We start from the raw sequence: 22763 nt of genomic DNA on the forward strand, positions 1-22763 counted from the left end.
GTAATAGAACCTATCTTCTGGGGGTTGTGATCAGCTTTCTCTCAATATCAATTCAAGTACAGTACCAAATACTGGAGGCTAAATATATGTGACTTCCTGTATCTCGTGAGATCTTTACCAGCTGGGTCACTGCACACTACAGTACTGTATCTTCCAGTATGTATGGCGCACACATCATACATCCTCTATGAACTGTATATGTCATATCAAACACATTTTCAATTCATATAAAGGCCAAGTATATGTAGCTGCTTTAAGACATGTTTATTAGGAAAATAAATGTACATAAATAATATTTAAATGTCAGTCGGTATTAATATACACAATTCCAACGACAGTACCAATGTAATAGATCTTAAAATAAGACCGACAACAAATATCCCTGCGGTTTGTCTTTGTGGCTGTCCGTCAGAAGCTAGGTCCAATGAGCCAGGCTGATGGGTAGCCTCTGCAATTCTTCCTCTACATGTCCATTGCAAAGACCAAAACTTCTCTATGGGCAATGGATGTGTTCAGAAGGGTGAAATGTGTTCAGAACATTGCAACGTATTGAGCGGGTACGAGAAGGATGGTTCTATACAACACATGTTATATATCAATGTACTGTAATGTTTAACCCTCCTGAATAAGCCCCTGGGGACCGATGGCCTTTGACCTCTGGCATCCCTTGAGGTCAGATCTCCACCACACAGTCTGGAGAGTTGGTTCTGATGGCATCAGAGATTACCTTTGCTCCCGACTCTCCGATGCCGTTCCCCTGCAAGCTGAAGGAGTGGAGGAACATGCATTAAAGCCCGAGTGAGTACACACTCAAGCACGCACACACACACACACACACAGTCTTACACACACCTTTTTATATACAATATACAGTGCACACCAAACCGTGTATGAAAAGTCAGCAGGATACACTCACTTTATATAAGTTAGCTGGTGGTTTCCTTTCAGGGCTGTGGCGATGAATATGGCTCCATCCATTCCCAGAGAGTTCTCCTGCAGACTGCACACACATTACATGCATCAAAAGGCTCATGTAGAATCCAACATGAGGTCTAAGGCACAACCAGACAAAAACACTCAAAAACAAAACCGCAAGTCCATTTGGAAGTAATGTATTGTGGCAGCACTCTGAAATTGCTATCACTGAGGGAACTGAGTGTGTGTGTGTGTGTGTGTGTGTGTGTGTGTGGTTGTCTGTCTTTGAATGTCTGTATCAAATGCTTTCGACTCAAGCCTTTCATGTGATGCTTCTCTCTCTCTGACTCAGTGCTCGGATGAGCTAAGCACAACGAAAATATACCACGCATAATTACTATATACACTCCCCTATGTATTTATCTGGACAGTTGAGATAAAACGTTTAATTTTGACTCTATCCTCCAGCAATTTGGATTAATGGATTAATTTGTTTAGTATGAGGCGACAGTACAGAAACTCACCTTTTATTTGTCAAACATTTAGTATTTGGTCCCATATTCTTAACAAGCAATGACAACATCAAGCTTGGAGCCAAATGAAATGTTTTAGCTTCACTTTCCAAATAAATACATATGAGGGTGCATATCAGCATGAAACATAATTATGGAGTCCACTGGAAGCCAGAGAGAGGAAGTATGACTAATATCCCTTACTGAAACAGTTCAGATGACCTAAGCTCGATAAATGTGTGGAATTACAACCAGCACAATCAAAGACAGGTACATAAATACAGTGCCTTCAGGCAGTATTCACATTTAGTTGTGTTACAGCCTGAATTTAAAATGGATTCAATTGAGATTTTGTCACTGGCCTACACACAATACACCATAATGTTAAAGGTGAATTCTAACGTTCGAAATGCTTTGAAATGTATTACAAATGAAAAGCTGAAATGTCTTGAGTCAATAAGTATTTAACCCTTTGGTTATGTATCTTATTTAACCGACTTGCCTAGTTAAATAAAAGTTAAGAACAAATTCTTATTTACAATGACGGCCTAGGAACAGTGGGTTAACTGACTTGTTCAGGGGCAGAACAACAGATTTTTACCTTGTCAGCTCGGGGATTCGATCTAGCAACCTTCCGGTTAATAGTCCAACGCTCTAACCACTAGAGTACCTCCCGCCCATTAAGGCAAGCCTAAATAAGTTTGCTTCACAAGTCACATAATAAGTTACAATAATAGTGTTTAACATTATGTTTTAATGAATACCTCATCTCTGTAGCCCACACATACAATTATCTGTACGGTCCCTCAGTCGAGCAGTGAATTTCAAACACAGATTCAACCACAAAGACCAGGGAGGTTTTCCAATGCCTCGCAAAGAAGTGCACCTATTGGTAGATGGGTAAAAAAAGCAGACATTGAATATCCCTTTGAGCATGGTGAAGTTATTGATTACACATTGGATGGTGTATTCACTACAAAGTCCCCCAGTCACTACAAAGATCCAGGCATCCTTCCTAACTCAGTTGATGGAGAGAAAGCAAACCGCTCCGGGGTTTCACCATGAGGCCAATGGCGACTTTAGAACAGTTACAGAGTTTAATGACTGCGATAGGAGAAAGCTGAGGGTGGATCAACAACATTGTAGTTACTCCACAATACTGACCTACATGACTGTACAGAATAAAAAGATATTCCAAAACATGCATCCTGTTTGCAGTTTTGGGGCGGCAGGTAGCCTAGTGGTTAGAGGGTTGGGCCAGTAGCCGAAAGGTTGCTGGATCGAATCCCCAAGCTGACGAGGTAAAAATCGGTCATTCTGCCCCTGAACAAGGCAGTTAACACACTGTTCCCCAGTAGGCCGACATTGTAAATAAGAATTTATTCTTAACTGACTTGCCTGGTTAAATATACAAAATAAAAACTGTATTTCCTGAATACAAAGTGTTATTTTTTGGGGGGGGGTGGGGAATCCAACACATCATTGAGTACCACTCTTCATATTTTCATGGTGGCTTCATCATGTTATTGGTATGCTTGTCATCGGCAAAGACAAAGATGATGATTTAACTGAATAGAGGTAAGCACATGCAAAATCCTAGAGCAAAACCTGGTTCAGTCTGCTTTCTACCAGACATTGGGAGACACATTGACCTTTCAGCAGGGCAATAACCTAAAACACAAGGCCAAATATACACTGGAGTTGCTTACCAAGACGATATTAAATGTTCCTGAGCGGCCGAGTTAGTTTTGAATTAAATCGTCTTGAAAATCTATGGCAAGACTCAAATGGCTGTCTAGCAATGATCACCAACCAACTTGACAGAGCTTGAAACATGAAAAATAAAATGCAAATATTGTACAATCCAAGTGTGCAAAGCTCTTAGAGACTTACCCAGAAAGACTCTGTAATAGCTGAATACTTATGTAAATGATATTTCTGTATTTGATTTTCAATAAATTAGGAAAAATGTATAAAAGCATGTTTTCACTTTGTCATTATGGGGTATTGTGTGTCGATGGATGAGAGAGAAATACATTTGAATCCATTTGAATGTTGAATATTTCAAGGGGTATGAATACTTCCTGAAGGCACTGAGGTAGGAAATTGCTGTTGTATCCATTGTGCAATATATGTTACTTTGCAAAACAGATTGCCATGGTAACATTAGCCCACTGTAGTTCATGTTTAAAGCCACTAATGTTTTGTGCCAGATCTATGGTTGCTAATGACAATACAGCCCCTGGGGAGGAGTGGAGTCGTTAACCCCTGTGGTTTCCTCTGTGCTTGTGGGCAAACGTCTGATGGAAAAATAACGCAAAACAGAAATGACTTGGTTACAGTCCTAAAGAAAATAATTTGGCTTGTCACGTAGTTAATAACGCAATATTTTGTAGAAAGATAAATGTTATTGTAGAAATGTGCAAGTGGGAATACATTACAAGGGCTCACTGGATCAAAAGGACTCACTTTAATGATTTGAGTGTTCTGTTTGTCTTCAGTGCATTAGCCAAAGCCTTGGCTCCCTCCATTCCTATGAAGTTCCCTCGTAGGCTGGAACACAAACGAGAATGTGACAGAAAAGGATACAAAAGAACACTACGTCTCTAAATGGACCATAGGGAGGCTGGTGAAATCAGAGGGCAGGCTCATGGTAATGGCTGGAATGGAATACATGGAATGGTAAATGTAGGGTTTAAATGTGTTTTAATACCATTTCATTCGTTACATTTCAACCATTACTATGAGCTTATAGTGGACTGTGTTGGGACACAAATCTGTGAAGAAGAGATCTAGATGAATGTGCCAACAGTGGCTGTCAAGAACAGACCACAAAGAGCGAGAAAGTGGGAGGGAAGGTGTGACCGAGTGAACAATTTCTAGCAAACGCAGCGGGTCAAGAGAATGAGAGTCAATTTGTCGGTATTATGCCGCAAGGACACAGAAATAAAGAGGGAATGAGAGCGATTCAAGGAAATAAAACTCACTCCAGAGTGTGCAGGGTTTTGTTGACCATTAGAGCCTCGGCCATTGAGATGGCTCCACTCCTGCCTGCTGATACACCCTGGAGACTGTAGAGAGAACACACGTGACCGTACACACACGTGACCGTACACACACGTGACCGTAAACACACGTGACCGTAAACACACGTGCGAACACACACACACTCATTCTCCTCCATCAGTAGCATTTACAATGTGACAGAAATAAAGGCAACAAAGCTATTAGCTCAGTATTAAATAGCGATATGGGGCACTAACCACAATGTACAGAGAGACGTATTGGTCTTCAGGGCTCCTGCCAGAGCTACCACTCCTTCATCCCCAATGGCATTTTCCTGTAGACTACACACACACACACACACACACACACAGAGCCAGAGCAAAATCAGTCTCCACAGTCAATCAATGACATTTAACTGTTCTTTGATTTCTAGACATGGGAATGGTACAGTTTCGTCTAAATAAAGAGCCATAGGTAGAATGAAGTGTAGAGGGCTTCAGTGCTTACTCTAGTAGCTGCATGGTGGAGTTGGTGAGTAGGGCGTGGGCCAAGGATTTAGTGGCTGTGCACTTGATGAAATTCCACTGGAGACTGGTAGACAGAGAGGGATATTTAGGTGAATTGAAATGTGTGTAAGCGTGTGTGTGTTGCCCGCATTCTCCAACAAATGTGGCTTGGTGTGGGTTGCTGCTGCAGCCGGCAATTAGGGTTGTTCCATCTCAGCAGGCATTCCCTTCACTTTGCAACTGTGTGTGTGTGTGCGTGTGTGTGTGTGTGTGTGTGTGTGTGTGTGTGTGTGTGTGCACAGATCTGACTGACTTACCGTAAAGTAGTAAGCGCTCGGTTGACCTTCACAGCTCCAGCTATGGCTTTCACCCCCTCATCGTGCAGCAGGTTGGCTGTAAGACTAAGACACACACACAGGTATTCAATGCAAGAACATCGGTGAGAAAGAAAATAAAAACAGAGGAAGGAAGCCAGAGAAACCATCAATTCTGAATGACCCCAGCTCTAAATAGCCAACTTGTCAGTGCTCCTACTGTCAATACTGAACCCAGATGCCTCACTACGACACGCCCTGGGTTCGAGACATTTCCCCACGGCTAGCTATTTCTGTGCCACCGTATGGCAGAGGAGAGTGGCCTTTACTGACAGGTGGTGGTGCGACTCACTCCAGGTGCCGGAGAGAGCTGTTCTCCTGCAGTGCCCTGGCCATATCCTTCGCCCCCTCCACCCCGATTGAGTTCTCGCGCAGGCTAGCAGGGAGAGGGGAATGAAACAAGAGTTATTACAAAGACCGAGCCCTGGAACAGCTAGTGTCCTCCTAAAGATGTTATGGCAGTCTCTGCATAGCTTTTGTTCAGAGCGATGGTATAAAACACTAAGGGGGGAAACTAGGAGGTTTCTTTTTTACAACACTCAGACAGGCTGAGATTGAGTCACAAACCAAACTAGACGGGTTGTAAAGCTGAAATCTGTAGTTGGTGAAACTGCCACGTACGTTTGCGATATTACAACAACAAAAAGTTATTTCAAACAATGAACAGGTTTTTTTTTTCTCTTTGACATCATTGCACACGCAGTAGAACAGCAGAAGATGTACTGCAACTTGTTTTTTTTTACCACAATGCTGCTCTACTCTGTTTAATCAACAAAACCACAAAAAATAAAGGCGCTTTGGGGGGGGGGGGGAACAGTGGCGACGTTTCCCCCTTTACGGATTTCGGGTTTAAATGAACATATCCATTTTAATCAGCGACTGATTCAAATTTGGCTAAATGTGTGCAGTGCATCCTCTGGGCAATCAATGATGAAAATTGACCCATTGTAAATTGCTTGGGAGACAGATGTACAGCAGCAACACTGGTGTTTAGGGAGAGACATGATAACCTGAGCAATCATAGTTGAAGTAAGCCATAATGACATACAATGGAACTGATGAATGTTTCCTCAGTCATTATACTCATTATGACTTAATTGAAGTGAGCAGAATTTCCATTCGCTCCAGTACTCACTTCAGACAGATGAGTCCACGGTTCAACCGCAGAGCCTTGGTTAACGCAGTCATCCCTTTGTTACTGATGGAGTTACTCTGCAGGCTGAAAATGGACATAGAATAATTAATTGACCCTTTAGAACCTACCGATCGGTTCTTCTATTTTATTCTATTTCTATGGTGTTCTTGGTAGCCTAGTGCTTTTTGTGGTTGTAAATGGAACTGTACGTATTGGAAACGTTTTTATGGCAGGCTGGCATTTCTTAACTGATTACGTGGGTCGAATTTGATCCACAGAAGTGTATTGTGCCATATCACAATGTGTTGCTGAACTCATGAGCCTATTGATTTTCCATGTTTGAATCGGGCCTATAGGTCAATCTGTTTGTCATGACAGCTGTGCATGGCACATAGGCTGCTTATAATAGGTGAATTACCTATCTTATCTATCTTGTTGCCTATATCATCATTAAAAAAAATCTATTTCAAATGCCCCCTTAGTCACTTTAACCTGGCGCCGGGCCTGCAGTAAAGTAATCCCGATATAACCAGCATAAGGAAAATGTGTCAGAAAACAATGTCGCTATGACAACTGCCACTGTTTCTAACCATGTCAGATAAACAGATGGCTTATGTCATCGAGGTCAAATGAGTGCTCGTGAGTGTATTTGTATTCGAGTGTAAGGGGAATAGGAAACATTTTGAAAGTTTATGTCAAGTGGAGGAGCATCATTGCATGTCAGGTAATGTCATGTAGTGAGGGCAGGACACTGACTGCAGCGAGTGGAGGCTGTGGTTGACGGTCAGGGCCTGGGCCAGGGCTGCAGTGCCTTTGTCCCCCAGCTGGTTACTGCTCAGACTGCAGACCCATAAAGAAACAGAAAACACATTTCAGAAAGCCGTAAGGGTGCATTATTCCGGGCCATATACTGTCAATACTGGAAGTCAGTGGTAACCAGGTAACTAAGCTAAAAAATAAAATAAAAATTAAACTCAAATGTGTATTCTTGCACCATTGAGAGCACGTCAAATGTGTATTCTTGCACCGTTGAGAGCACGTCAAATGTGTATTTATCAGTCGATTTTTGACATATACAACAGCTCTATAACAGTCAATAGTCTACTGTTTGATGGAACATGACATTGATTGCCTTGTGCTCCTAGACGGTCAGGCAATGAATCTGTCAACACGTTTGGGTGACATATATTTCATTGAATGTTGAGATAGACATCTTGTAGTATGAACCACTGATAATGATCAAGTTCTTACATCAGTTCTGTAAGTGTCCGGTTTGTCTTTAGCGCTTCTGCAATCCTCTTGGCCCCATCTGCTCCAATACAATTCTTCTGTACACTGAGAGCACAATGTTGACATGTTTCAGCGTACACACACACACACACACACACACACACACACACACACACACACACACACACACGAGACACATGCTCACTTGCTGACCTCGATAAGTTGACTGGTCACTTAGAAACACACACACACACACACACACACACGGGTGGCCTGTAGGACTCACTTCAGCGAGACAAGTTTGCGGTTGGACAGCAGCACCTCAGCCAGGGCCCGAGCGCCCTCCTCCTCAATGAGATTATTTTGGAAACTGCAGAACCGGGAGAAAATGAAAACGCAAACCAAAATGACATTTCATATTTCACTGGCATTGGTAAAAAAAATCATCAAATGGCAATAACTACTGAGAGCAAATGTCAGAGTCGAAAATCACATTCAGTGTCTAATGAAAGTCTTCACACCTGTTGCACATGCCTCCGTATATTTAAATCTGAAAAGGGATTACATTTTATTTCTTTCCTACTGATCTACACATTTTCCAAAGTGCAAGAAAAAAATATAGAAATGTTCTAAAAACAAAGATGTCTAACAGTTTAATATTTATTTGAAGAACATTTTGGCAGCAATTACAGCTGTGAATCATGTTGAATAAGAACATATATCCATTGTTTTGGAAAAACTGCTCAAGCTCAGCCAATTTAGTTGGGGGATCATTGATGGCCAGCAATATTCAAGACTTAATGAGCTCAGATTTTATTTGACAGATTCATGTCAGCACCAAGACTAGGCCACTCAACACCCCTTAGAAACCCATTCTGGTGTGTCTTTAGTCTTAAAATGTGTTTAATGTTCCCACTGAAAAATAAAACAATCCCAGTGTTGGGTCTTAAAAGACTGAGGCAGGTTTTCCTCCACGTTTTTACCTGGGCATTTGCCAGTTTTGTATTTATTTTGGTCCTAACCAAACTCGGCAGTCCCTGGCAGGACAAGCATACACATACCACGGCATTGACACCACAATTCTTTAAATGTAGAGGGTTTATTCTATGATGTGTTGGATTTGCCCCAAACCTTACATCCAATTCTTATCCATGTTGTCTTGAAGTATTACTTAACAGCCTTGTTGCAAAGAAGAGGGATGATTTGGAATGGATTTTAGGCATAGGTTTCCTTCTTTTCACTCTGTCATATAGGCCAGTAATGTGGAGTGAATTCAGTGCTGTTGATCTATGCACAGTTTTCTCTCAGCTTAGCCAATGAACTTTGTGGCTGTTTTTAAAATCTTTGTCTTTTTTAGTGATATCCATGAGCAGTTTCAATTCTCTTAGGAAGGACAGCCAGATCCTCACAGTACCAGGGTGATGTGATACACCATCCACAATGTATAACCTACTTGACCATACTCAAAAGGATATTCAGTGTCTTGGAATGATTTTGTAACCTCCCCTGATATGTGCCTGTCTGAAAATGTATCACTGACATGTTTTTCAGCTCTGAGGTTGAATCATTGTTTGAAATTCACTATCCAACTGAGGGACCTTACAGAGATGGGAAGTTGTTCTTAACTCATTGTTACGATGTGCCACAGCAAGTGGTGAGAATAATTCTTATTCGTTTTTTAAAATTATTTCCTGTAAATTTCTGTAATTTGTCTTACATTTTGAAAACTCTGAAATAGTTTATTTAGATCTGTAGGAATTTCCTTTTAATTTAATCATTTTTAGATTTAGATTTAAGGCACCAACTGAGCAAGGGGTGTAAAGACTTTCACTAGGCATTGTGGGGCAGCAAGTAGCCTCGTGGTTAGAGTGTTGGACTGGTAACCAAAAGGTTGCAAGATCGAATCCCAGAGCTGACAAGGTAAAAATGTTGTTTTGCCCCTGAACAAGGCAGTTAACCCACTGTTCCTAGGCCGTCATCGAAAATAAGAATTGGTTCTTAACTGACTTGCCTAGTTAAATAAAGGTCAAATAAAATTGTAGTTACTCACTTGATGGACACCAGGACCTGATTCATTTTGAGGGCTTCTGCTAGAAACTTGGCACCTTTAGATCCAATGTTGTTGCTACGGAGACTAAGCCACAAACAACTTATGCTTAACCAAAGGAGAACTTAGTTTAATTTCACAATCTTTAGTTACCACTTTCATACGTATTATATAATCAACAGGTGGAGTTTTTTTCTCACTCATTAGAAGATGTTCTCAGATTACTGTTAAATGACTGGAACATTGTCATGAACAAACAAACATCTGCCATTCATTTGGATGTAATCGGACACAAATTGGTCTCACTCACTCAAGTGTAATTAGCGTCCGGTTAACCAGTAGTGCTCGACTCAGGGCCTTGGCCCCTTTGTTGCTGATAGCGTTCTCTGCCAGACTGAATATAAGAGAAGTTACATAAGAAAGACCATCATAATACATCATTATGCAATACTGGGCACACCAATTTGCATGTATGACCTCAGTGAATATCATGAACAGTTATGTAACTGTAAAGAAAATGTTCAATCGCAATAAAAGAATAGCAATGAACCTGCATGAGAGCTGAAATGTCCTCAATGCTAAATGTCTGACGACATGATTTCATGGTTGTGTAAACATGGTCATCTCCTTGAAATGAAGCATTACCAGAATATGTGAAGGATCTGAGGTCCCAGGGGTCTAAACTCATTAAGAGAGGCTACTTATAGGATGTAGGCTGCTTAGTTTTTGGCTATTTTTTCCCCCCACACATAGTGAGGGGGTTCTAGTAATTTTATAGAATCCCTGTCGCAAAGAAATGAATGGCTCCTGACCTTATCTTCTGAAGGTGGCAGTCCTTTGCACTCAGTAAGCTTCCCAGCAGTTCCATGACATCATCTTTAAAATTGTTATTTTCCAATCTGCAAAATGTTAAGATACAGCATCCTTAGTATGAACGTCAAAACACTGTCATAGGGAATTGGAAAATCTATTTCAAGTTTGGCCATAAATGTCACAACATATGGCAGGTTCTGCCTCTGACCTGAATTATTTTCCTATGTCCCCACATCTTACCCCCCCCACTTTTATTCCCCTTATCTGAAATGGTTGGCACTTTGGAGTAAAGGAGGATACTTTCAGGGATGAGGGGCTTTGTTGAGATGAGGAGGGTGGCTATCTGAGATGGGAAGGAGCTTATATGAGATGTGGAGGAGTTTACCTAAAATGTGGAAGGGTTTGTTTGAGATGGCGAGGCGACACAGGGAGCTGAGATAGAGCAGACACTAACTAACCTGAGATGGCTGCAGTAGAGCAGCTGAGGCAGCAGGCTTTTGACAGTGGAGTAGTCCAGACATGCCGACAGGTTGGTCTCCTCGCTGCACTCTGGAGACACCTGTAGCAGGTAGGCCAGCGCTGTGCAGTGTGTCCGTGTCAGCTTCCATCCCAGGCCGCCACAGCGCAGGTCCTCCTCTACGCTGCGTAGCACCTCTGTGTGCTGCAGCTCCTGCAGGCAGTAGGCCACATTCACTGAGCGTAGTGACACCACAGCACCACCGCTGCCCAGGAGGTCCTGCAGCAGCCCAGCTGCCCAAACCCTTTGGCCCCCATCGTCCTTCCCCTGGGCCAGCAGGCCTGCCAGCGGCCGCACTGCCGCTGGACACAGCAACCCCGCCAGGAACCGCACAAACACATCCAGGTGACCATCCTCTGCCTGCTGGGATCGCTGCAGGGCGCTCCTGAAGTGGTTCTGGAAGCCGATCTTGGGCCAGGACATGGCGCTCTCGCTGAACAGGTCAAAGATGGCACGTTTGGAGCAGATGTGGTAGTACGTGGCTGCTAAGAACTCCTGCACAGTCAGGTGGGTGAAGCGGTAGGCCACACAACTTGGTGATTCCTCGCGGATCAGTACTCCAGTTCCGAGGCCACCCTGGGTGGATGGAAGGTCTACTCCATAGGCCCTCATGTCCTGCTCACTGAAGGTGTATTTGTGCTTCAGAAGTCCGTAGAAGGCCAGTCGGCCCAGACTTCCCAGCAGCTTGCGGTTGTTCCCGTTAAGCTGGTCCATCTTGATAGGCTCTCTGCCTCTGGGCTCACCTGCTTCGGCTCTCATAGCACAGAAGTGGGAGTAGAGCTCAGTGCAGGTCCTGGGAAGGCCCTCCTGCCAGCCACTCTCCAACAGGTACCCAAAGGTAACAGCCACTATCCAGCAAATGCAAGGCATGTAAGACATCACCATGAAGATCTTGTTGGACTCCAAGTGAGTCCATATCTGACTGGCAGTATCTCCCTTAGGGAAGTTGTGGCTCAGGAACAGCCGAATTTCCTTCGGGCTGAATCCGGGGATCTCGGTCAACCTGTCCACTAGTCCCCCAGGAATCAACGAGGCCACCGCTGGCCTGGAGGTCACCCACACCGCTGCTTCAGGTAGCAGGTTGCCCCGGATGATGTTGGTGACCAAGTCGTCCACCGACACCTCCTTCTTGGGGTCTGTGCAAGGCACAGTCTCCGAGAAGTCCAGAGGACAACGGAACTCGTCCAGACCGTCGAAGATCAGCAATGTCCGACATGTACCACTCAGCACCAGGCTGGGGTCCGTCATGTGAGGGAAGGCCAGCTTCACCAGTCTTTCGGCCGACAGCTTCTCCCCAGTGTTCAGCTCCCAGAAGGCAAAGGGCAAGACAAAACTCACGTCTGTGCAGATCTCACCTCTGCTCCAAAGGCGTACAAAATGTCTCACAAGGGTGCTCTTGCCGATGCCGGCCACTCCCACAGTGAGTGAGACCCTGGGGGGCAGGCTGACCCGTGTGAGGGGCTCCAGGAGTTTGGCCAGGGCCAACTGTCTGACGTGGTGTCTCCGCGCCCCACGGGTGGCCTCAACCTGCATGAGGTCATGCTCCTTCTGCTGGAGGTCTGATAGGCCGTCGACCAGGATCAAGATTCTGGAGGAGGAGAATTCTGGGCTACAGGGGCCAGGGGAGAGGCTGTCACTTGGTGTGGGATACTGCAACAGAAGAGCCTCCTTGTGCTCCTGAACCATGGGGTCTGCAGTGAGAGGAGAATCAAATCACAGACAATGATAGTTTATAGTAGTTTCAGAGAGGGGTGTATACCAATACAATTACCAACAATAGATAGTGATAAAGCTATCTGGATCTGAACAACTTGCAGAAGGCAGATGACAATCCTACACACAACACACTCTAGCCTATATACTAGATGCCAACCAATAGGCTCCTCCTCCTCACCGTGCATCGTGATGAGCCTGTACATCTGGGAGTCAGAGTTCTCAAGGTAGGCCTGGAGAGCGTTGGAGCCCTGGGGGTCCATGCTGGCCAGGATGGAGGTAAGGGTGCCCACCCGCTCCTGCAGCTGCCCTCCAGCTTGTACCTGGGCCTCCTCACCCTGGCTCAGCAGTTCCAGCTTCCTCATGTGGGACAGCGCCCCCTCCAGGAGGGGAGTGGTAATGAAGCGCTGCAGATGCCCCTGATGTTTCTGGATCCAGCCCACATCTAGGCCACAAGAGACAGAGACCAACATAGAGAACTCTCTATATGCAATGTGCACTTTTGACTTTGAGTTAAATCATGGATTTAAGTTAATGTTGATTGGTGTGAACTCTTTTTAAGTTATGTGTACATATCGTCAGTTAGAATTTGGTCTAGCGTTGCTGACAGGCAACAAAAACATTTTTTTTATGTCAGATGTCTGATACAACTTAACCTAACGTAGCATGCTTAAAAAGACTCCAGAACAGAGTTCCTACATCCGGTTTTCAGTAGTAAAGGAAGCTAGGTTGAATTAGTTGTATCCCTGAAAACCGGATGCATCCAGTTGTTGGCAACTTGTCCAAACCTGCTTTCATGTACAGCTCTTTCATCGATTGAGGAAATGATCAATGAAGGACATTAAGTGCAGCTCATAATGGCAACAACAGCAATAGCTTTTACCTTCCATCTCTCCCTTGGTGGAAGTTGAGGTGAGGGTAGACTGGAGGTCAACATAGCAGTCCTCTTGCCATGCGATACGCTTGTTTCTGTCCAGAATAGAATTGTAATGGGTGTTTCTTTCCATGGAGCTGTTGCTTGTTCCTGCCTAAAGATATGCCTGTCCACCTTTCTCCATCTCCGATTACTCTTGAACACAAAAAGGAAAAGCATGTCTCACCTCAGGGCACAGAAACGTGACATGTTGTGATTGAAGCCTTCTTCATTGTCAGTACAGTAACACCCTTGCCTATCACTGACTTTGCCCTCACCTGATTGGAGTGTCCGAGGGCTCATACGAACAGTGTATGATAATTGTGCCAATCATCAGGGGCTTCCTTTAGAACAGTTGTGTAAATTTCACACAACATTTCTGTGTGCACCATTTCTGAAAAGTCTGCACGAAAATATTGAAATGTATCAACTTGGCACACGCCATATACACACGCATGTTTCTAGTTATAAATCAAACCTGTCGTAAAACCGTGCGCATGTGAACGAGCATTAAAACTCCGGCTGGAAACCCCCTCCATTCACCTTTCATGGTGACAATAATGCACTTTATTTGCTGCATAATTTGGAACTGTTTGGAATGAAGTCACATTTCCTTTCGAGGTGTGGGCCGAACGTTTTAAAAATGAAATCAGGTTTTTGCTTTTTCAAGCTAAACATGCATGCTGCAGCGAGTGCCTGCCCGTGCATTCCGCAAGACTGATTGCATATTCAAAACTATTTAAAAAGTAGACTACGCTGCAGCCCACACTTCTATTCAAAAGACCAGTTGTTGTTCAATATAAACAACGGATTCCCGTGGTGTGTAGCATCCACAAGTTGTCTGAAAATACTCAAATTGGGTTTTATTAAGACGGTACACATATTTTCCCCATTTTTTTCCCACAGACGAGCCATTAAATTGAGTAAATTTAATGGCTCGTCTGCAGCCTGGATGAAGGATGTTTTATGTACGAACCGTCGATGGGGGACACGAGCGTGTTGCAAGTTGAGGAAATTTAAGTCGGACGTAAGAAGACCAATGACGTAAAGGTATGATATCGCCATCATGAGACCAGTTGGGCTGTACAGTAGCCTACCCATACTGCCAAATAGTTTTATGTACGCTTCATTTACTGTGATGGCAGATTGTTTGAATCTTTTACAGTAAAGTATGATGTATCTGGCAAAGGGCTGTGTCCGTTTCTGAAAGAGAGAACCATGGCAAATTGTTTTGGACCAACAATGTTTTGCATCTACCGTTTCCCTAACCTAAATACACTGAATAAAAATATGAATTTAACATGCAACAATTTACAGTTCATATAAACAAATCAGTCAATTGAAATGAATTCATTAGGCCCTAATCTATGGATTTAACGTGACTGGGATTACAGATATGCATCTGTTGGTTACAGATACCTTTAAAAAACAGTAGGGGCCTGGATCAGAAAATCAGTCAGTATCTGGTGTGACCACCATTTGCCTCATGCAGCACGACATCTCCTTCTCATAGAGTTGATCAGGCTGTTGATTGTGGCCTGTGGAGTGTTGTCCCACTCCTCTTCAATGGCTGTGTGAAGTTGCTGGATATTGTTGGGAACTGGAACCCGTTGTCGTACACATCGATCCAGAGCATCCCAACCATGCTCAATGGGTGACATGTCTGGTGAGTATGTAGGCCATGGAAGAACTGGGGCATTTTTAGCTTCCAGGAATTATGTACAGATCCTTGCAACATGGTGTTGTGCATTATCATGCTGAAGCATGAGGTGATGGTGGCGGATGAATGGCATGATAATGGGCCTCAGGATCTCGTCACAGGAATCTCTGTGCATTCAAATTGCCATTGATAAAATGCAATTGTGTTTTGTTGTCCGTAGCTTATGCCTGCCTGCCCATAGCATAACCCCACCACCACCATGGTGCACTCAGTTCACATTGACATCAGCAAACTGCTCACCACACAACGCCATACACGCTGTCTCCCATCTGCCCGGTACAGTTGAAACCGGGATTCATCTGTGAAGAGCACACTTCTCCAGTGTGTCAGTGGCCATCGACGGTGAGCATTTGACCACTGAAGTCGGTTACAACACTGAACTGCAGTCAGGTCAAGGCCCTGGTGAGGATGATGAGCACGCAGCTGAGCTTCCCTGAGACGGTTTCTGACAGTTTGTGCAGAAATTATTCCGCTGTGCAAACCCATAGTTTCATCAGCTGTCCAGGTGGCTGGTCTCAGATGATCCCGCAAGTGAAGAAGCCAGGTGTGGGAGTCCTGGGCTGGCGTGATTACAAGTGGTCTGCGGTTGTGAGGCCGGTTGGACCTACTGCCAAATTCTCTAAAAGGACATTGGAGGCGGCTTATGGTAGAGAAATTAACATTTAATTCTCTGACAACAGCTCTGGTGGACATTCCTGCAGTCAGCATGCCAATCGCACTCTCCATAAAAACAGACCTCTGTGGTATTGTGTTGTGACAAAACTCAACATTTTAGAGTGGTGTTTTATTGTCCACAGCACAAGGTGCACCTGTGTAATGATCATGCTTTTTAATCAGCTTTTTGATAAGTCACATGTCAGGTGGATGAGAGATATGCTTTTTGTGCATATGGAAAATTTCTGTGATCTTTTATTTTAACTCATGAAACATGGGACCATCACTTTACATGTTGTTAATATTTTTGTTCAGTATTTGATGGACAGCATGTGAAATTCTGAAATATTGTAGAGGGCAGGCTACTGATTTTTAAAATGTATTACAGCACTTACTGGGGCTGGGAATTTAGGTGCGCAACCTGGTCTCAGAGCACTTTGTAATATTCTGTAAGTAAATCCAAGACACTCCAAAGCTATGTTATGTTTCAAATGGTATGTATTAATTTGTGGATGTCCATCATTCATTTCGTATATGTTTACGATTTGCAATTCATACAATACGTTATGAATCTGAAAAATGTACAATATGTTACGAATTTGCAATACGTATGATATGTTACGAATTCCAATTTGTTGTTGCTAACGTTAGATTCAAACCCACAGGGGTTAAAGGGGTTAAATATGTGTTCAAAAAACGAAAATATTTCCTGAGCCTATATATGGCCTAAAGGACAGACACATTCCTTATGATTTATTTTTAGACTGTCTTTTTGGCCATTTATGAATGTGTTTCTAAGAGTTATAGTAGTAAAGGCCAAATTAAATATTTTATCAAATCGTTTTTGGGGGATACATACAAGGGTCCTAAAATAAAAAAAATAAAAAAATAGCTTAATGATCCATGATATGACCATCTTAAAACAATTATATATGTTAGCTTGGTAGAAACCCCCACCCCCCTTTGAGGTTAAGTAACCATCCAACACAAAACATATTATACTAATTTGAGTGTCCCGGATTTAAATTTATTATGTGTTGTATCGCAACATATGTAATGTCTAGTCTATGAGCCTTCTTAACCCTTTTAGCTAACTGTTCCCCTAACCCTTAAACCTAACCTTAACCCTTTTAGCTAACCCTTCCCCTAATATTAACCCTTTAACCTAACTCCTAACCTTAACCCCTAACTCCAGCAGGTGTATCTCACTGATCATCCCTAAAGCCAACACCTCATTTGGCCGCCTTTCTTTCCAGTTCTCTGCTGCCTGTGACTGGAACGAATTGCAAAAATCGCTGAAGTTGGAGACTTTTATCTCCCTCACCAACTTTAAACATCTGCTATCTGAGCAGCTAACCGATCGCTGCAGCTGTATATAGTCCATCGGTAAATAGCCCACCCAATCTACCTACCTCATCCCCATACTGTTTTTATTTATTTACTTTTCTGCTCTTTTGCACACCAGTATCCCTACCTGCACATGACCATCTGATCATTTATCACTCCACTGTTAATCTGCTAAATTGTAATTATTCGCCTACCTCCTCACGCCTTTTACACACAATGTATATAGACTCTTTTTTTCCTTTTTTTCTACTGTGTTATTGACTTGTTTATTGTTTCCTCCATGTGTTGTTGTCTGTTCACACTGCTATGCCTTATCTTGGCCAGGTCGCAGTTGTAAATGAGAACTTGTTCTCAACTAGCCTACCTGGTTAAATAAAGGTGAAATAAAAAAAATAAAAACCTTAACCCCTAGTGTTAGCTAAAGTTAGCCACCTAGCCAACGTTAGCCACCTAGCCAACGTCAGCCACAACAAATTGGAAATCGTAACATATACGTTTCACCAATTCGTAACATTGTATGGATTGCAAATTCGTAACATATCATACGAATTGTCATTTGTAAAACATCAGATGAATTGTAATTCGTAACATATCATATGAAATGTATGATGGGCATCGACAAATGAATACATACCATACGAAACATAACATATCATACTAAATGGAATGTCTTCGATTTACATACAGAATAACACGAAATGCTCTGAGACCACGTTGCAATAAGATATGCATTACGATTCTCAAGATTCTGTATGTATTGCGATTCAATACTGTGATTTATGTATTGCGATTCAATACTGTGATTTTATTGCAATTCGATGTTTCAAACATATGGCTCACCATGTATCTGCTGCAGAAAGACGAGGAGAGCACCCCCCCCCATCACTAGAACTTATACAACTAGCATGTATACACACTGTAAGCCTACTTCAATGGACAATATCAACTGTTCATTCACCTGTTAAATTTGACTGTATATTATAAACCGTGCTGCCTATGGCATTGCAAAACTTGAAGTAAATATAGCCTATCTATTTACTACTACTAGGTCCAATTAAATGAGAGATATGCATGGTAATTTGATGAACGGCTACTTCGGAAACATGAACCCACCGCGGCCAGAGAAGGTGATCCATTTTTTCTGCAATGGTTCTGAAAATAAAATCGATACGCAAAAGATTCCCGGTTTTTAGATACTAAAACATACTAACGGCTGCATTTCGGTTAATACGTTTTCCAGTTTACACTTTTTATGAGTAAGCTTTTATCATAACCCTCATTTGCACAAAACAATTGCCAGGTTGCAATACAATATTTAAATCACTAACAGAGATGTGTGTACCCATGGAGGTCTAAAGTTTGTGGGAAGATGAGCACATTCTCATGACAAGGTATACTTTTATAAATGCCAACTTTTTTGGGAGTATGTTTTGTATGCCCACATGGTTTATAAATAAGGCACCAGGTGCTTTCCTTGTGCAAGCAGGGGGTAATGACCATTCAATGTATTGAATCCAAACTTGCAACGGGGTGAATTCAATTCGCCGTGTTGCAATCATGAGTTACATAATGTATGGTAAGTAGTGATGGTTGGCGAAATGACGTTGCTAAAAATGTAAGACCAATAAATGAGAAGAGGTTTAAGAGAAGAGTTTTTAAAGCGTGTCTGTCCACATGTGACAACAAGCTAAGGCTCTATAAGAGGAGATTCAGAAGGGGCCAAGCACTGCAGCAGGAACAACTGCAAAGAAACATCCATCAGCAGTTTTGGAATGAAATCAGTAAGATGGTTCCGGAAAAAGAAAAAAAAACGTTTATGAAAATCCCTATGGAAATCATACTGGAAAATGGGGAAGTTGAGCATAAGATGAATTGTGTATTATAGAACTGGGAGAATGACTTTGCTAACCTATTTTCAGGTGGCAATATCCCATCTGTGTTTGATGATGACTTCTTAAATTAATAGGGCTGGATTCACCTCAAATCAATTCCTGGATGCAAAATTGTCTGTGGAGAAAGTTTGGAAGGCTGTTGAGGAAAGCTAAAAAGCAACAGGGGGAAAAAGGCAACATGAATAGCGGAGCTTCCAAATTTGGACATAAAATGTGTCTATTCCCAAATGTGTTTTGAACATTTTACGATCCCATCAATTTAGTACACATTTCTCATCAAACCAATCGCAAAGTCATCAACAAATGATCCACGGGTCCCACTAAATTACAGAGACATCAGCCTTATAAGCACAGCCTACAAGTTATATTCTGGGATCTTAAACAGTCTGACTTTGGAAACGTCAGGTTTGCTTGTAAATCACATTTACACAGTATCCACTGTGATTAGAGCCAGACTACAAGAATGCAAACCTACATATGCATGTTTTGTTGATCTCAAAAAAGGCCTTTGATTGGGTAAATATAGATCAACTTGCTTTCAAACCTATATATTAGCTGGGATGTAAGATACAATGAAAGCCCTACATAGGGGGCAGTAGGTAGCCTAGCGGGTAGGAGTTTTGGGCCAGTAACTGAAAGGTTGTTTGATCGAATCCCCGAGCTGACAAGGTAAAAAAATAGGTTGTTCTGAGCAAGGCAGCTAACCCACAGGGCGCCGAAGATGCAGGTGTCGATTAAGGCAGCCCTTTGGGTTAAATGCAGAAGATGCATTCAGTTGTACAACTGACTAGGTATCGCCTTTCCCTAGTGCTCCAATTGCCTGTGTACAGGTAAATGAGCTGAAGACCAGATTGTTTCCCACTCCATTTGGGGTCAGAGGGATACAAGAAAATCAAAGGTCCTTGTGTGCAGATTTGAGAACCAGGATACTGCCTTTGGCAATTAAAGTAGGTAGATTAAATGCCATAGATGAATAAGAGTGGCTTTGTACTGTATTTGATTTAGGAGAGGTCAAGTAAAAGCAGCACTTTATTTCACTGTACTTGATATGATTACATAATAGTAACCTAGTTTAATAAAATTATATGATAATTGATAAATTGATAATTGAAATATAGTGTCTTATAAGCCAATCTGTGTTGGGCTTCTTTGAAGCATAATAATAACATTTGTGTAAAAGGAAATCATGCTCTAAACTGCATTTTTGCACTGGGGGGTCTTGAAACCCCCCCTTTGTGCAGTTATGAATGGTGCATCTGTGTGAGATCCTCAAGTAAACAAGCAATTTCCCTCTCATTAGTGTTCTTGTTTTTCCAAGTCAGTTGAAAATAAACCGTGCACTGCAGCCTAATGTGCTGTTCGTAATTATTATAATGTTTTTTTTTACAAAATAAGTGCTGTTCTTTTTCTTTTTAAATCAAATGCATGGCCCATATAATTCACAGGGCATACACCTTTTCAGTAGTCAGCATTAAGTGGTTTCTTTATTTTTCCATTAAAATGATATAATTAGAGGCCAAAGTCAAGGTAGTGATGCATTACAGACACGATGAAAGAAACAGATGTTATTAAGTAATCAAAATGATTACAACCTTCTTTTTTGCAGCACTTGGCAGCCCCGTTCTGTGAGCTTGTGTGGCCTACCACTTCACGGCTGAGCTGTTGTTGCTCCTAGATGTTTTCACTTCACAATAACAGCACTTACAGATGACCGGTGGCACCTCTAGCAGGGCATACATTTTACGAACTGACTTGTTGGAAAGGTGGCATCCTATGATGAAAGTCACAGAGGTCTTCAGTAAGCCCTTCTACTGCCAATGTTTGTCTATGGAGATTGCATGGCGCTGTGCTCGATCGTATACATCTGTCAGCAACGAGTGTCGCTGAAATAGCCAAATCCACTCATTTGAAGGAGTGTCCACATACGTTTGTATATGTCGTGCAACTGACAAAAATACAAATTCTTTCAAAAAACATCCTTTATAAAATCTCCCTCCCCAGTCACCCTAATTGACATCAAATATCAAATCAACAGAAGAACATAAGGTCAGCTTACCGCCAAGATCTTGATGTGCTACAGTAGCATAGTATACAACGGGCTTATACAGGGTTTTCATTGTAACAAGACAGACAGAGCAAAGCAAGCTTTCCTGTAAAGTCATTCTGTCTTTACCATACCAGGTATGCGCATGGTGGAAGTTGACTCAACTCATCGCCCAAACCAAACACCATAAAAGTAGCTCTTGAGGTGTTGCAGGCAGGTTGTCAGCTTCCGGTTCAGTCTGAGACAGAGTCACGAAGCTAAAAACCACATAACCTACCACGGCCTGGCTGCAATCTTCACATTGCACCTCAGACACCAACAGTGAGACAAACTGACGTGACTATAGTAACAGGAGTACAGGACAGAGCTACTCTTTGGAGATACTTGAGTAACTATAGTTGGAGATACTTGAGCAACTATAGTAACCGTCATTCTTCTAAACTTTCAAGAGCACCAGCATTGACATCCAGTCTCATCAAAAAAATGAGCATTAAGTGAGCATTAAGTGAGCTAGAGTGAAACTTGTGTCAATAATTTGCAGTCAATGTAGTTTATTGTCAAACTTCCTGTCTAGGTGGCCTGTTGGGCCTCGCTTGACTGCTCTCACACGTCTGGTAGTTGCAGCTGAGTTTAAACAATGGTTTTGAAGTCTGAAGTCAGAGTGGCTGGTGCCAATGTTGAAAGGAAATGAGAGCGAGAGTAAAGAAGTTGGAAGGGGTGTCAAAAGCTCAAGTAGCCACAAATGCAATATCTTAACCCATGTGGACCTCCACATGGGGGGAAAAAACAACTGAAATTGAAGCGAGTATAAGATAAATAAATGTATGATCAGGTACGAAGATAACTCACCTTGGGCGACTGGTGCAGCTGTGGGTCGGGTTTCAACAGGTGTGAGCATTAATGACCCTGAACCCAAGTCCTCTACCTTATATTGTTGGGTGGGATAGAAATGGAACAGCTGCTTTGGTTTAGTGGATCTTGCTCTCGCTGTCTGCAGCTGGCCTGAAAGGAACTCTCAGACAAACCCCCCAAAAATAGCTATCCTCTGGAGACACTTTTTCTGACTAGGCGGCTTAATTCTGCGTCAGCACTGAAGGTGCTACTTGTGACAAGAAATTTTACTAACAAAGTAAATAATCGTAAAAAGTAACTTGTCGCTCAGTTAAGGGGGGACTCTGCACTCGCTGAGCTGTTTGACATTGCACCTCTTCCTGTGTCACTATCTGACTTCCTGTATCGAGGCAAGGAGATTTCAGTTAGGCATATGATGCTTTGCGTTTCATGAACTCTATTTTTGAATTACTCCTTGTGCACATACACACACCAAAACATCTCCCCAAAGATAATTTAAGTTAGGGAGCTAGAAGACGTTATCAATCATCCTCAAATCTAATCTAATGCCAAAATCAAATGTAAAACTTACAT

The 22763-nt window shown here is 42.5% G+C and overlaps 1 protein-coding gene across 3 annotated transcripts; it reads right to left on the minus strand.

Moving 5' to 3' along the window:
- Window positions 1-241: 241 nt before the first annotated feature.
- Window positions 242-22548, minus strand: LOC139368159 (NLR family, CARD domain containing 3). 3 transcript variants are annotated; one of them, XM_071106760.1, is made up of 19 exons: window positions 22188-22548; window positions 13652-13837; window positions 12950-13213; window positions 10997-12746; window positions 10538-10624; window positions 10036-10119; window positions 9729-9812; window positions 7965-8048; window positions 7700-7783; window positions 7205-7288; window positions 6449-6532; window positions 5606-5689; window positions 5257-5340; window positions 4941-5024; window positions 4691-4774; window positions 4415-4498; window positions 3897-3980; window positions 917-1000; window positions 242-764 (listed from the first exon to the last, which is right to left on the minus strand). In XM_071106760.1, the coding sequence occupies exons 2-19, from the start codon at window positions 13773-13775 to the stop codon at window positions 674-676; spliced, it is 3408 nt and encodes a 1135-aa protein (XP_070962861.1). In that variant the 5' UTR covers window positions 13776-13837; window positions 22188-22548; the 3' UTR covers window positions 242-673. The 3 variants fall into 3 exon arrangements, with proteins under 3 accessions (XP_070962861.1, XP_070962862.1, XP_070962863.1); XM_071106762.1 differs by having other exon boundaries at window positions 629-764; window positions 917-993; window positions 22188-22325; XM_071106761.1 differs by lacking the exon at window positions 22188-22548 and having other exon boundaries at window positions 13652-13898.
- Window positions 22549-22763: the final 215 nt, after the last annotated feature.

The sequence above is a fragment of the Oncorhynchus clarkii genome, chromosome 16 (genome assembly GCF_045791955.1).
Source record: "Oncorhynchus clarkii lewisi isolate Uvic-CL-2024 chromosome 16, UVic_Ocla_1.0, whole genome shotgun sequence".
Lineage (NCBI taxonomy): Eukaryota > Metazoa > Chordata > Actinopteri > Salmoniformes > Salmonidae > Oncorhynchus > Oncorhynchus clarkii.